Below are 14,140 nucleotides of genomic sequence, written 5' to 3' on the forward strand. Positions count from 1 at the left end.
AAAAAGGAGATCAGGAATCCTCAAAGCCCTTCATCCCAGCCCCCCGGCCGTGAGGCTGCACGCGCGTGTGCGCCCGTCCAGGCTCCTTGAGCCCGGCCCGAACGTCGTCAAAGATGTGCTGATCAAGCGCTTCGCGCCTCTTGCGCTCCTGCTCCTCGTCGACCCTCCTGCGTTCGGCTTCGCTCGGCCCGCCGCCCCAGTTGCCTGCGCCGCCCCGTCCGCTGAGCCGCGGGGGCGCGCTGCCGCTCTCGGCCTCTTGCTGCTGCTGGCGCAGGAAGAAGGACTGGTTCCCCGTCGTGTGGACCGTCGGCGGGCGCGGCTGGGCGTGCTGCCGGATCGCTGGCCCTCCTCCTCCTCCTCCTGCTACTGCTGTCGTCGAGTCTAGTGACGATGATGCCGCCGCCGCCGCGGCTGTCTGGGGATCAATAAAATTGCCGGCCCCACCACGGCCCGTCCTCACGCCGTAGACGACGGGCTGCTGTGCGGCGTCGCTATTACCTCCTCCACCGTTGTCCGTGGGTGGTGCTGCTTGCTGCTGCTGCTCAATGGCAGGGTCCGACGGGACGTCGTCGGCGGGGGCGGGCTTTTGCGCCTCAACATCGTCGCTGGATGATTGTGCCAGGTGCTCCTCGACGTCCTTTTGCGAGTAAAAGTTACCGGCGCCGCCGCGCCCAACTTTGCGGTATACATCTCCCATTTTCGTTCTTGATTCAGGGGAGCCCCCTTGCCAGACGTAAAAGAGAAAGAAAAAAAAAGCAACGAAATGCGCGAACGAGAGGGGTTTACGGAAAAGATGGTGATTTGCTTCTTTTCGCACCCTGTTTTTCTTTTCTCGCTGCGAGGGTCCTTGTCACGAGGGTACTCTAGGTGGTGCGCATTTATGTATCTCTAGTTTTTGGGGCTGAATAAACCTTGTGTGTCACGAGAAAGGCAAAAAGTTGTGATAAAACAATAATGGTACTAATTATTGTTATAGATGTGACCTTTCTTTGGGGGGAAATCGGCCTAGGTATACATATAACTCTTGATGTTTGACCAAAAGCCAAGTGAGGTCATACAAGATTAGATTAGGTAGCTGGTTTCGTTGTCTGGGAGCAATTGTGCAGCCTGGTTTGCTGCCTGGTTCATGGTAGGAAGGAAGCATTAAATGCGTGTGTCGCCGCCTGAGGTGCAAAGGTCCAATGAATGAATGCCAAGGCTAAATCGCGGGGCAAGCAGAAAAGCGGCAGTCGGTACTGAAACCACCAGACGCATCTTTGATTCTTACCTAAGCTGTACTTGGTACACCACCAGAGCCCGTGCAAAGTGCAGTGAAGATTTAAAAATAAAGAGAACAATAATAGTTTTGAATTTTGATTTTAGCCATGTTTTGGAATTGATTTTGCATCTCGGATCTCCTGCTCTTGCTTAATTCTTGACACTGCGGTCTTTTTTTGCTCACATGGGCAACAAGTTTACCAGGAAATTCGCATGATTGAAACAAACCAGGGACGGCAAATCCAGAGACGGCAAGGGAAAAGGACTCGACAGAATTTTTTTTTTTTTTTTCAGGATCAAGCCCAATCATGATCAATTTCCCTCTTCTCTTGTGCAACCCGCCAACCCGCAGCCGGTCAACAAAGAGTCCTTGGGCATCGGAGCGCCGAGACATGCATCGCATTCCACGACAAGGAAACCCTACGTCATTGAGGGGCCTTCTGCTGCGTTTCAACTACCCACTGTGGAGCGCAACAAAAAGTGTCGTGAGATGCTCCCATGTTTTGGGAAGCCCGGGAAAAGCAAATAAGCCCACAGCCGGGCGGGAGTTTTTGCTCTCCTTGGATTCCCCTGGTCAATATTTTCTCCCAACGCCTGGATAATACGGTATGTAATAAGATCGTTTGGAATATGAGCTTTGATTAGTATATCCCTCTCCTTTACACCGATCTCTGCTAGGGGGTGTGAAGATAGTATCCAGGTAGGCGACGAGAGTGAGTCATCTATCTGCTAGAATGATCGAAAAGATAAAGAAAAGTCCGCTATTTGGTAATGGGAGGCTGGTTTCTAGCTTGATCATTTGCCCAAAATCATAAAAAAAAAAAAAAAAAAAAAAAAAAAAAGAACTGGAAACGAGGCTTCAATACCGGTGGGAAGAAAGTAACCCAGACAGCCCAGCATCTCTGATCTAAGTGGTTCGATGAGAAGTCGCACGACAGGGCTCTCCTTGTGTCGATAATCTTTAGCTGGTAATCACATGTTTTCCACACCACTAATAGAGAGATGGCGGAACAGAAGAGAAAAAAAAGAAAGCCCAACAAAAAAGACAAATTGTGTGAGCTTCAAGACATACATAGTACTGTACGCTGCAGATGAAGATAAAGCGGCCTGAGCTATATACAGACCTTGCAGAATGTAATGCATTCAGCGGGCCAGACATGTAGTGTGTGGCGTGTAACATGTAACATGAAGAAACTGAAGCAGACATAACCCAGATGGAACTGCACACATGTTGCCAGGCATACTATTACTGGGCTTACGGGAACGGGTGAGCTTCGTACCTGCAGAAATCCTATCAACCATTTAAACCAGTAGCACAACCTTAATCAAGAACTGGTGGTAGGACTTGGAGGGCGGGGATAAAAAAAAACAATTATCAAGAACCACGTCGAAAAGCTGAATAGGCACCGAGTCGAAATGTGTTGGCAATCTTTTTTGGGCGAGATCCCAGGAAGCTGAAGATACAATACCCCAAAGCGGACAGTTTTGTTGCTTACTACAGGCCCATCGAGGTACTTGAGGCTGTACATTCAAGATACATTGCGACTTTCTTACTTTGATTGTCCAACATGGAAATATGCCCAGTCCATCTTCTGCAGAGGAGCGGGGAATTTCTTGCAGCCCGCGGATAGGGCAGTGTCGATCACTGTATACTTTTGTAAGATGTAGCCTGGATAGCTCAGGAACCAAAGCAGATATGGTACAAGTGTAATGTAAGCCCAAGAGCGCCCGTCTTGTCCGCTCTTCCCTATGAGAGATAAATATGAAAGGGAAAAAAGATCCTCATGTGGCCCCAACTTGCACTACTAATCAACACACGTGAAGAAGGAGGCAGCCCGGAGCTTCACCGCTCGTTGTAACTCGCCCAACCAAGCTGATTGAGATGTCACTAATAACATTGTACTATGCTGTAGTCTCCCAGCGGAGAGTTGACGAGAACAACGACGACGACGACGACGACAAATCCGGCACGCTCGGTATGACAGTCAGCCGCCATTTATGGATCATATGCCAAGAATACCACTTCTTCGCATCCTTCTGCCTGTCGCTTGCCGCGAAAAGTCATTGCGTATACGAGGGAGCTCAGCCATGACGACGACGACGACGCAGTATGAATAATTCACACACAATCATCAAGTTATGCAATGAACTCTACTTTGCAAGGTATATGGATTTCGACTAGGATTTGAATGTTCCTGCCAAAAAAAAAAAAAAAAAAAAAAAAAAAAAAAAAACGTTAGCTTATAGCAATTCTAGTTCACGATGCGCCGCTCGCGATGCGCTTCAGACACGATGACGTCAGCGGGAACTCGCTAAATAAAGGCCAAATCGCCTCCGCTTGGGCAAGTCTTCCAATTGTGACCTCACAAATGGGGAGTGGGGCCGAGACTATTCTGCCAACAACACCATAATGTTGTCAGAATTTCCTTTGGGCGCGGTGGTTTTTCCAAGTCATAAGAGACAGAATAAGGGCAGTATAGTTGGTGGTGCGAGTGAATTAAGCAGTTTGACATCTCTGATTGGGTGCTGGCGCTAGACTATAGGGCAAAAAGCGCAAGCATTGTAGTATTACTACTTGGATGAGGGAGAGTCTTGTTCAACCATATGGGATAAAACCCGTCTGATTGCAAAGACCATCTGGGAGTGCTAACAAGTTTGTTACAAGTGCTCGGCATGATCCGTAGCCACCAGGCGGACCGGCGGCTGCGCACAGGTGATTTAGATCGATTATTGCTTTGTCAAAGTCGCACATTCGAGTCGTGCGCCGTCGAGGCTCTCTAGCCCTTCCATACGCTTTGCTACATGCATTGTTTTGAGTTGTCCGACTACAATTTGTGTCAGCATATTAGAGTTTGCGACATGGGCAAACGGATCGGCTTGCGGTTGGAATCCCAGGTGACGAGAGGGAACTTGGGAAAAAAATAATAATTGCAAGCCCTGACTATGCCTGGTCTTGATTAAGCGCGGGTATGTATTTTTCGGGGGGCATGAGGCATTCCAAGGATTCCGGGACAGTGGTAAGCCACGGGACGGCCGCGTGATTTATTAATGCCAGTCATGGGGAGACATGATGGTGTGCAACTTTGTTTTCTGTGGCACATCGGAGCGGCGATCTCTTGGTCCAGATCAGTCTAAATAGATATTCAGAGCTGTTTCTTAGTGTCGATAATACAACCCAATCACTAACTCTTTCACAAAAGTAGAACCAAACATTGGCGAAGTTGTTGTCTTTAAACGACTCGTGCTGGATTGCTTTGTCTTCTCCTTACCGTTGGACCTATCGTCGGGGGATCCAGTTGTGATGAAGGGAAAAAAAAAACACAAAAATATAATTGACTAGGGCAAGAGTTCCATGCTGCATGTACATTACTTATTGCTCTCCATGCTTTGCCTAGGTGACAACTTCTCATGCCGACGCCGAACGGTCATTACGACGATTGTTCCCGGGCTGCAGTTGGAGAGAAGAGCCAAGCTTGCGCCATTGATTTGACCAGGCACTGTAGAACCAGAGCCCCTCCCCCTCTTGCAAGTACGTACCCAATGAACTCGGAATATGGGCGATGATTGAAAGGGGGTATGCGTAGCTTTCGTGCACAAGTCTGTACGACTACAGGGTTCATATCCTCAGTTCTCCCGTATGTGGTTTAGACGCGGCGTGTAATGCAAGAGTACCTGCATTTGGAATGGTCAAGTGATCGCTGATATCGTGGAGAAAAGGTTCGCTGACATGCCTAGGCTCAGCTAAAGCTCTTCCCGATCTCAAATTTTTTTTTTTCCTGGTGTTGCCAGTAAAGATTATTCACAATGGCATGGTTGCGAATTGATGAGTTGCGTAGCTTTCGTGGACCTCTTGAGGTAGTGTTGATGAATATATAGTCGCCCTGAAGATCTACCCACCTTTCTTGAACACTATGAGAGACGAATGCCGAAGCCAATTGACGAATTTGGATCCGAGGCCAGGGTTATCTATCGAACTATGGGAACTTGGAAGATCCCCATATCGTAAAGATCCACGGTCTGCTTTGGTTTGTTGTGGGGAGAGCTATCGTCGCACGAATTTGAGGCAAGGTCGCATCAAGAAGCTCATGCCTGTCTGCTCCGCTCTGCTACCCCTCCCTTGATCCATTCACCTCTTGACATTCGTTTGAACAGTCGCGATTCCAGCAGAGTCGTGTTTTAAGTCCACCTTACCTGGGCAGCAGTCTGTTTCGCGGGAAATGACATCAATTAGATTGGAGCTGATTGAACTCGTTCTACTGGTGTATTATTTTCGACACGAGGCCTGCTGTTGGTCTTGATTCTTTCGAGTCAACAAGTCAAGTTTGGCGCTTGTACTTCGGCAGAGAGAGCAGGAGATAGGGTCGGTCACTTGAAAGTTTCCTGATCGAGCGTCGCTGTCTCGGAGGCACGTCGCTAACGAGACGCGCCTAATAGATTGGCAACATCAGGTGGGCAGGAGTCGTGCTCAATCCTGTTAGGGAGTAACAACAGCACAGGGAACGGCTGTATAATATAAGTAATGTAAGCAATTGCAACAATGAGCAGTGCAGGTAGATGTAGTAGTGTGCTGGGGTGTAGGTACATGAAAAGGTCTGGACCACGGGTTTGCCCAGTTAGTATCTCGCGGTCATGTCGCCATAATTATCCAAGGTCAGCAGGCGCCTAGCTGTTGGGGCCAAGGCCAGAAACGGGCAAAGTAGATTGATTGATTACTGGTCATGACTGGCGCGTCAGAGACACGAGCACGAATACCACCTGTATAATGAAGGACAGGAAATAATTCAAGTCGACCCCAATGGCAATGATAGCGAATGAAAAACCATCATTGTGGTCAAGCTCGACGTCTGCCGTCCATACCACGATTTTGTTGAGTTGTCAAGCAGCGCGGCATGTAATGTAGAAGCAGATATTATGTGTACGTGTGTATACTGTGTAGTCTGTGTGTGTGTGTGCGTGTCAAGAGGAAGCAGTCCAATAGCAACACCAGCACCCGTGTTCACTCGATTCGATTGGGTTCATAGTTGGCTCGATGGGTGGGTCGATTTGGTTCTATTTGACCACGGGGGGCCTTCCAATCGAGCGACACCCCCCTTTCCTTTCCGGTGCCCGTTCACTTAGATCCTGGCCAGCGAATGGCTGTCCGAGGAGCCGACACCGGGACAGTGCCAGAGGCTCGAGCTTGGCACTATCTCCAGTCCGGCCCTGGTCCGGCTGGTCCAGGTGGCCTCTCTTGTCTCCATCCGCCTGGTCGTCTGGCCTGCCAACTCGTCAGTAGCAATGCCACCACTGTTCGCTCAGGCCAACAAGCTGTACGTGGTCGACAACCGTGCCAGAACATTCTCCATAATATGCAATACAAAATACGGCTCCCTATCTAGTTACGTGTCTGTCGATTATAAGGGGGAAAGAATCCATCTCAGCAATTGCTGTCCAATGTCGGCCTATGCCTGGATGAATGGATCAAAAATAACATAAAGGGAATTTGCTCATTTGGGTGCCAATCTGCGGTCTGGCTATCAATGGTCTGGTCTGGTCTGTTCTGGTCTGGGTTCAAGTTGAAGCTGGATACGTCTATTGCCGGTTGGAGCTGGTTGCTGTCTGTACATAGCATCCTTACAGTTTCATCTTGGGGGCGCGTATCATTGACTGATCTCGATTCATCTCACAGACCAAGCATGACATTTGTCACTTTTTTGCAGGAATGCACATAGTGAACAAGAATAATACAGAGACCTAGAACGATCATATTAAGCAAAGATAGGTGCCATGTAGAATTATAATGAACAGACGGGGTAGCTCGAATGTAAATACCACCTAACTACTCAGTACAAGAGAGCATACACAATGCGAGCAAGTAATAATGGGGCCACAATACATGGTACATATACATTGGGATACTCAGTAGAAGATAGGATGTCTCTCCCTGCTTTCCGGCAATCTCGCTACATGTTCAGAAGGTATTGTCAATTTTTGAGTATCATTACTGGGCGGGCTGCTCTGGGCGGAGCTCAAACATTGGTCGTCTCAAACATGTTCTTGCATCTATTCTAGCTAGCAAGGTCTCCAAAATGCAGTAGCAATACTATTGCAACCAGCTGCAGCAATCAACATCATCATCATCAACAACAACAACAACAACGACAAAGTCAACATGCAACTGATTAGGGCAAGTGATATCTCTGATCCATACAAAGGTAATGGAGGTATGATAGGGCAGATCTAGCGGCCACTCTAAAGATCTGTGGAATCTGGGGCAAGCATCCACCAAGAGATAACGACACAGTACACATCGCGCGGCAGAGAAAGGCCTCCTCTCAAGGCACAAGGAAAGCCCTAATCTAGCGATACCGTACCGTACCCTACCCTAATGGATGCCCGCGAGGCGATGAGCTGGTTGGTATCTACGTCTACCCTACCGAGAGGTGTCCAGATACCATTTGCAAAGTATGTAAGCAGGGCATGCAGTTAGAGACCTGGCAGGCATTTGATGAGCGGACTGGCTGGGCAGTGTCAAGCCTCCAAGGTCAGACTAATAACGCATTCAGCGATGGACGCTGCAAGTCGGCGTGCTAGCCGGATCACGAGAGACACGAAACTCAAAAGCGCTTCTGTCGCCTTCCACGGTACCCGACCAGACTGCCAGACGGTCGAATTCTCCCCTATCATCTGTCGGCGTGTCGGTGGCCGCTGGGTGCGCTGGTGGGTTTCCCCCTGTTCTTACGCCGGTCCGATGCCTGATGAGTACTTGGTGGGAAGGTAGGCAATGTAGGGTATATGTAGGCAGTCTGGTACGTAGGTAACAGGTCTGGTAGGCTGAAGGTCAAGGTACCTTTTGGTCGTCGTGCTAAGGCAGAGAGGGCAAGACAAGGAAGTGATACTCTGTAAAGGCCAGACAACGACAGCCCGCCCGACTACCTCTTATTACACACGTACTCTTGCATTTTTTTTTTTGGCCGTCTTCTTTACTTTGCTGTCCATACACACAAGTGCCTTGTTGAATATGTGTTCTGTATGGGTGGAAGGATGGAGTCAGGGGCACATTCAGCTTCTGACAGACCCAGACGACTAGACTCTTCCCATCGATATTGCTGTTCTGGAGCGTGTCGAGAACGGACGTTAAATAGTAGAAGAGCTGAACATGGAGTGAGTCGTCTGGTGGGGGGAAAAACGGAGAAGAGACGAGGTACATTTCCTGGGATTTGGATTGGAACATTGAATTCAGTCAGTTAGCGGATCGATGTACCTTTCTTACATACATTACCCACACTGCCCAGGTTCCATGCCTTCCGTCTGAGCTGCTGCTCCTGCTAAGAAACAAAAGTGTACCTAGCACCCACTGGGATCGGTAGGTACTGTGGTGCAAGTACCTGTGCTGACCTATCAATGTTCTTGTTTCCCCCCCTCTCTCCCTCCCTGGAGACACCCCTCCCCTGATGGCTCTGCCCCTCCTCCCTCCACTTACTGCTCCTCCTCCTTCGCTTGTCCCTCTCCTTCCTCTGTGCTTGCCTGGCTTTTGCCTGCCTGCCTGCCAGCCAGTGCCCAGGCTCAGCAGACAGACAGACTCCAACGTCCACACCCGTCTGGGGGGAACGGACCTGAAGGCGCAGCCGGCCACTTGACCTTGCCTTTGTTCCCAAATTCCCCCCCCCAGAACTAAAGTTCCAGTCGATCAGCCAGAACAGCTACTCAGAAAAATAATTTATTTTGTTTTCCAATCTGACTAGGAAACACCTCCTCTCCTCTCTCTCACCATACAACGTACATATTCCAATTCGGAGCATACGACGAGGCCTCTCTCTTACACACTTCGCCCATTGCTGGTTCGCTCAACTCTCGCTCGTCCTCTCCCACTTACACCCGACGGCCATCGGCCAGTCAAGTTGCCCGCACCACCACCTCTCTCACACCACCACCGAACCGCATGAAGTGAGCCCACCACCATCCGGCCTTGTTCTTGGACTTTTTTTGTTTGAAACTTTTCTCTGCCCGCAACAACTTGCTACGATTTGCTTCGAAACATTCGACCTACTTGCTTCTGCTTTGAGCGCAGCGAATTCACGCACTAGTTTGCTTTTCTGTCCCTGACAGGTAGCCCGTTATCTCTCGCTTACTCGGGTATGGCTTCTGCAAAGGTATCTACATATTCGCTCAACTTGCTCTCGAGGTGGCCTCCTCTCGTGATAGTTGCAGCTCGCTGATCAATTGGCTTCTTTCCAACAGGAAATGTCTACGGCTACGACTAGGCCGCCATTGTCCACGCACCGTACCTCGATATCCGGCTCCACGAACCCCCTTGCTGCCACCCGCTTACCCTCTCACTCTCGCAACAACTCCCACACACACTCTGCTCTCTCTGGTGCTCTCAATGCTGCCCACCGTGTCCACCGCCGCAAGAGCATAACCAGCTCTGGTGCCAACATGGCTGCTGTGGCAGCAGCTTTAACCGAAGCCGGCGACAAGATGACCCCCCTCCCCATGACCATCAATGGCCGTCGCGGTACCAGTGCCATCTCCAAGCCCGCGGTTTCCCGGTCCTCTGTTGCTGGCAGCCTACCTTCGCCGCCCGCGAGTCTACCGACCCACAAGTTCGCCATGACCGGCAAGCCGGAAGAACAAGGAAGTGCGATCGATGATGACTCCAACGACATGTCTGCTGAGGAAGGCGAGGACGGGCTGCAGAAGGCTCGCGTTCGACGTGCTAGTGACGGCCAACCTCTCACAAAGGATGGCAAGAAGAGCAACCGTATCGAGCTTCATTGCGACAAGTGCGGAAAGACATACAAGCACAGCAGTTGCCTGACCAAGCATTTGTTGGTGCCCATTTCCTTGCCCACCCTACTCCCCCCCAAGCTCTCTCATTCCAACCGCTGGATAGTCGATGGCATGGTCCTCGCAGTTGCTTCCGGACCTCGCTCCCGGACCCCTCCCTACTCCAGCCTATATTCCCCCTCTCCGGATAGATTCGAGGAAACAATTTGTTGACGTTTAGCTGGTTAGGTGGGAACATACTCCCGAGTGGTCGCTCACTTCCAAGCTCCTCATCTCGAAACACCAACAAGTACAGCTGCTCGAAGCGGCCTCAGTGCTTGTGCAGATGAATGTGAACAAGGATGAGGCCACCACACCTCCGGATTCTGCTCGCGATTTTGGCAGTGAACCCGAATCAGCTGCGTCACCAGCCGCGTCTGTATACTCAGATCTCCACGATGGTCGAAGCTCGGCAGACACGACCCCTCCGCCGACAAGCGAGCCTTACCATGGTGGCTTCAACTTCCGCAACGCCAAGAGGTTGAGCAACGGTAGTACTTTTGCACGATCATATCAATCAACCACGTCCAACGGTTTCTTGTCTGGCAGCATCTCGAACGGCTCCGGATTTGGCCACCACCGTCATGGCAGTGCAGATCGCCGTCCGACGTCGTCCGGGTTAGGCAGTTCTGGTCAAGAAGACAAAGATCTTGCCGCCGCGGTTGAACTTCTTAGTTGCAGCTTCAACAGCAATGGGGCTTCTCGAGATACCCGGCTTCCTCAGGACGCGCCACCAGTGCCCCCATTGCCGGCACAGTACCTTGACCATGCTGCATTCACCAGCACCAGCTTCTTCAACAGCTACTCGGCGCCACAAATGCCCGAGAGCTTCACACGCGGTCAATACCCTCACACTGAGGACGTGAAAATGGAAGACAGCGAGATGGACAATGACGATGACGACAGACGGTCCAGAGTCCGCAGCGAAGACGACGACGACGGTGTGTTTGGCCGTATGGAGGAGTGAGCACACGTCGGAGTCGGCACGCACTGCGCGGTGCTAGCCAATTGTGGCAGCAATGACCCGAAACGACCGTTATGACACCTACCATTGCCATCTGATGTTTTCCCTTTGTAAACCGCAAATTTATACCACTTTGTAAATGTGGTGGTTTGGCTCCGCTGCCGAAACCTCAGCACCGAAGAGTGGACGACTTTGTCTCCCATAAAGCCGGGAGTCGAAGCATATGCCACGAGGTTAAAGTGAGGATCGGATGAGAAGCGTCGAGCGAACACCCGAATAAGCATATCTTAAATTCAGTCCCAGTCTGGGACCTTTTTGTCAGGCATCAGAGTAGGAGGTCGAATCGGAGGACAGACACTCCTTTTGCCCCTGTATGAACCAAATGAAATCAAATGAGAAATCAGGTGAACCAACCGATGAAGATGATCTGCTTACGTGCATTCTACACGAGAAGATGTGCTATTAAGTTGTGAATGGGGTCAAAACCACAAACGCCACTAAGCGAAGTAGACGAGTACCCTAGCAACACTAGAATAACTTTATCAAAGCATCTCAGAGGTCTGCACTTGTTGATGTCGGAACAATATTCGAGGCCGTTGCGGAAAAAGCTGTAACCAAGGCACATTTTTAGGAAGACGTAGAGGAGCAAACACGCATGATGACAAAAACGAGAAGCACGAACCCTTGGATGAAGATGCGGCCTGGCAGGGCCTTTTGAGGAAGACTACCACCTTTTTATGTTGGCCAACCCAACCCCTCAATGTCTTGTCGATCTGAAGTAGAGTAAACGTCACAAGAGCTCAAAATGAAACCGACTAGTTGGATGACAGGCTCGACAGGTAACGTCGATTGGTCTGGATAAGATACTCTGAATAGTAAGAATCGGGTCGATCCCATTGTGTTGCTCTCGTACGTGGGGATTTTGATTAGATACTAGGACCTTGTAGCTTGACGTGGAACGAAAGAAGCGAGCGACTCAAGCGAGTGTTGGCACAGGGATAGCTCGAGTAACAGAGAGCCGATGCGAGGGGACGAGAGATGGTTGTTGTCTGGCTTGCCAACAGCAGCTTTCAATGAAAGTCAATATTGTTCTGGAAAGACGCTGCTGTCATGTTGTCAACAAAGCCAAAGTCATTGAGAAGAAAAAGCTTAAACCTCAGGACGCATCATTGTAAAGAGTCATCAGAATTGCTGTAGTTGTTCCCCTGCCTTGGACAGCAAGCACCAGAAGTGCCTTAAAGGCGTGGACACTGGAAGCTCCCCAGTCAGTCAACAGTCTCGGGCCACCTAGCGGCTCAAGACGTCACCAAGCTCCATCTATTTACTATTTTAGTGGCCAGGGATCCATAGGAGCTTCTTTGCTATCCCCCACTGCAGGTTTCCTTACCTCACAAACTCCACTGCCCATACCCACGACTACCATCATCGTCAATACTACTAATAAATTCCCTGCAAGGCTCTTCGTGACAGGGTTTTTCTTTCTTCCTTTGCTTTCTGCTCCTCCACAAGCAACCGACACCAGCAGCGCTTGGGTGCTGCCCATCACGCATCTACATCACTTCATCTAGCACAACACGTTACGCGACGGCGCTTAGCAGGTCAAGATGCGCACCCGGCGACAAGATAAAATCGATGCCAGGGCCACCGAGACCGCCTCTGTGCCTTCAGAGTCGAACCCCTCGTCGCCCAAGGTCCTCTCCATCAGCCATGTCGATGCGCCAGTCGTGAAATCACTTACAAGCAAGAGTGGAGAGAAGAAGTCCAAGATTCCCACATTGATCCAATTCCCATTGGTGATTATCCTCAGTCTGGCAGTGTCGTCTGTTGGGTATTCGGTGACGTATCCATTCACAAAGGCAGCTATTGCTGTACATGCGCGAAGTCTCGACACCTGGGGCGAATATGCAGCTCTTATGGGCTGGCGAACGTGAGTTTTGATGATTGAAAACACTATTGCGCACCAAGCCTTTGGACATACACTAAGTATTATTTCAAAAACAGATTTGAGCTTGCTTTGGGATGGTTTGGCAACTACGACAGCTATGATCTCGCGGCCCTCAATCTGCTGTCGCATGGCCCACCGGTAAGTTTGCTTGTCATGGGCATGTCTTTTACAACACCACGCCAGCCGCTTGGAAAGGACTCTTGACTGATTACCGCGCTAGCTCTATCTCCTCCATGCCTTCTACAAGGTGCCGGCTTCTGCGTTGGTGCTGACCCTTGCCATCGAGACGTTCGCCACCTATCTTCCTTTCCGACTGTTGCGCAACCTCTCCAGGGCCCATGGTGATCCAGAGCATGCGCCAAATGCCGAACTTCTCACAGACAAGCCCATCACCATCTTGACCACTCTCTTGTCCGGCGCCATTTACACCGTGACACTCTTCGCCGCCTACGCAACTTATCTCCCCACCGCTCTGATCGTTCATTACGATAGTCTTCCCTCTATCCAAGCTGCACACGAATCGACATATGTCAATCTGCTCCCTGTCACTCTTGCGCTTGGATTTGCCGCCACGAATTTCATCTTCACGCCAGCTGAAGCCGAGCCAGAAGCTCCACCTAGACATTTTGAACCTGCCAATGCGACCCTGCAGGAGACTGTTTCATGGAATATTTGGGGCTGGAGCAACAGAACCAAGACCGTCATTCGCCGCACATTGACCTTGATGTTGGTGACTGGTGTGAGCACTTCTATGCAGACTACTCTCACCGTTGCAGGCGCCGAACCTCTGGGAGCCGTTGCGTGGGCCAGTCCCTGGGTTGTTGCAGCGGCTATAACGGGTGCAAGCTTGGGTGCAGTCGGCAGTGAGTGAGGGTGGGGATTCCCATGGACGCCATTATGTTCAGCGAGCTATCTTTGATCCTCGTTTGAAAAGACCAGAAGGCAAAGCAACGGCCCTCCACTATATAGGCATTTGAGCGGCTCATACATTTGTACAGCGCGACTTACTGGCGTTATGGATAGCACGATTGGGCAATATTGATTGACTTGAGAAGGAATTGGTACTTCTATGGAGTATCGGAATCAAGGAGGCATGGAATACTGGCAGGTGGAAACCCAGACTTTCCCTTTCTTATGTACAGACATCTCCGAAGTCTAATCGCCTG

The 14,140-nt window shown here is 50.4% G+C and overlaps 3 protein-coding genes across 3 annotated transcripts; 2 read left to right on the top strand and 1 right to left on the bottom strand.

The window, feature by feature from the left end:
* Positions 1-10: 10 nt before the first annotated feature.
* Positions 11-697, bottom strand: PFICI_07348 (uncharacterized protein; the record flags this gene model as incomplete). The annotated part of the gene is made up of 1 exon (XM_007835929.1): positions 11-697. The coding sequence occupies one exon, from the start codon at positions 695-697 to the stop codon at positions 11-13; it is 687 nt and encodes a 228-aa protein (XP_007834120.1).
* An 8,783-nt stretch (positions 698-9,480) lies between these two features.
* Positions 9,481-11,032, top strand: PFICI_07349 (uncharacterized protein; the record flags this gene model as incomplete). The annotated part of the gene is made up of 2 exons (XM_007835930.1): positions 9,481-10,067; positions 10,255-11,032. 2 exons carry the CDS (start codon positions 9,481-9,483, stop codon positions 11,030-11,032), a joined length of 1,365 nt encoding a protein of 454 aa, XP_007834121.1.
* Positions 11,033-12,633: 1,601 nt separating this feature from the next.
* On the top strand, positions 12,634-13,845 carry PFICI_07350 (uncharacterized protein; the record flags this gene model as incomplete). Its single annotated transcript, XM_007835931.1, has 3 exons — positions 12,634-12,956; positions 13,031-13,112; positions 13,195-13,845. The coding sequence occupies 3 exons, from the start codon at positions 12,634-12,636 to the stop codon at positions 13,843-13,845; spliced, it is 1,056 nt and encodes a 351-aa protein (XP_007834122.1).
* Between the last annotated feature and the right edge of the window lie 295 nt (positions 13,846-14,140).

This window comes from Pestalotiopsis fici, assembly GCF_000516985.1.
Source record: "Pestalotiopsis fici W106-1 unplaced genomic scaffold PFICI_Scf_5, whole genome shotgun sequence".
Lineage (NCBI taxonomy): Eukaryota > Fungi > Ascomycota > Sordariomycetes > Amphisphaeriales > Sporocadaceae > Pestalotiopsis > Pestalotiopsis fici.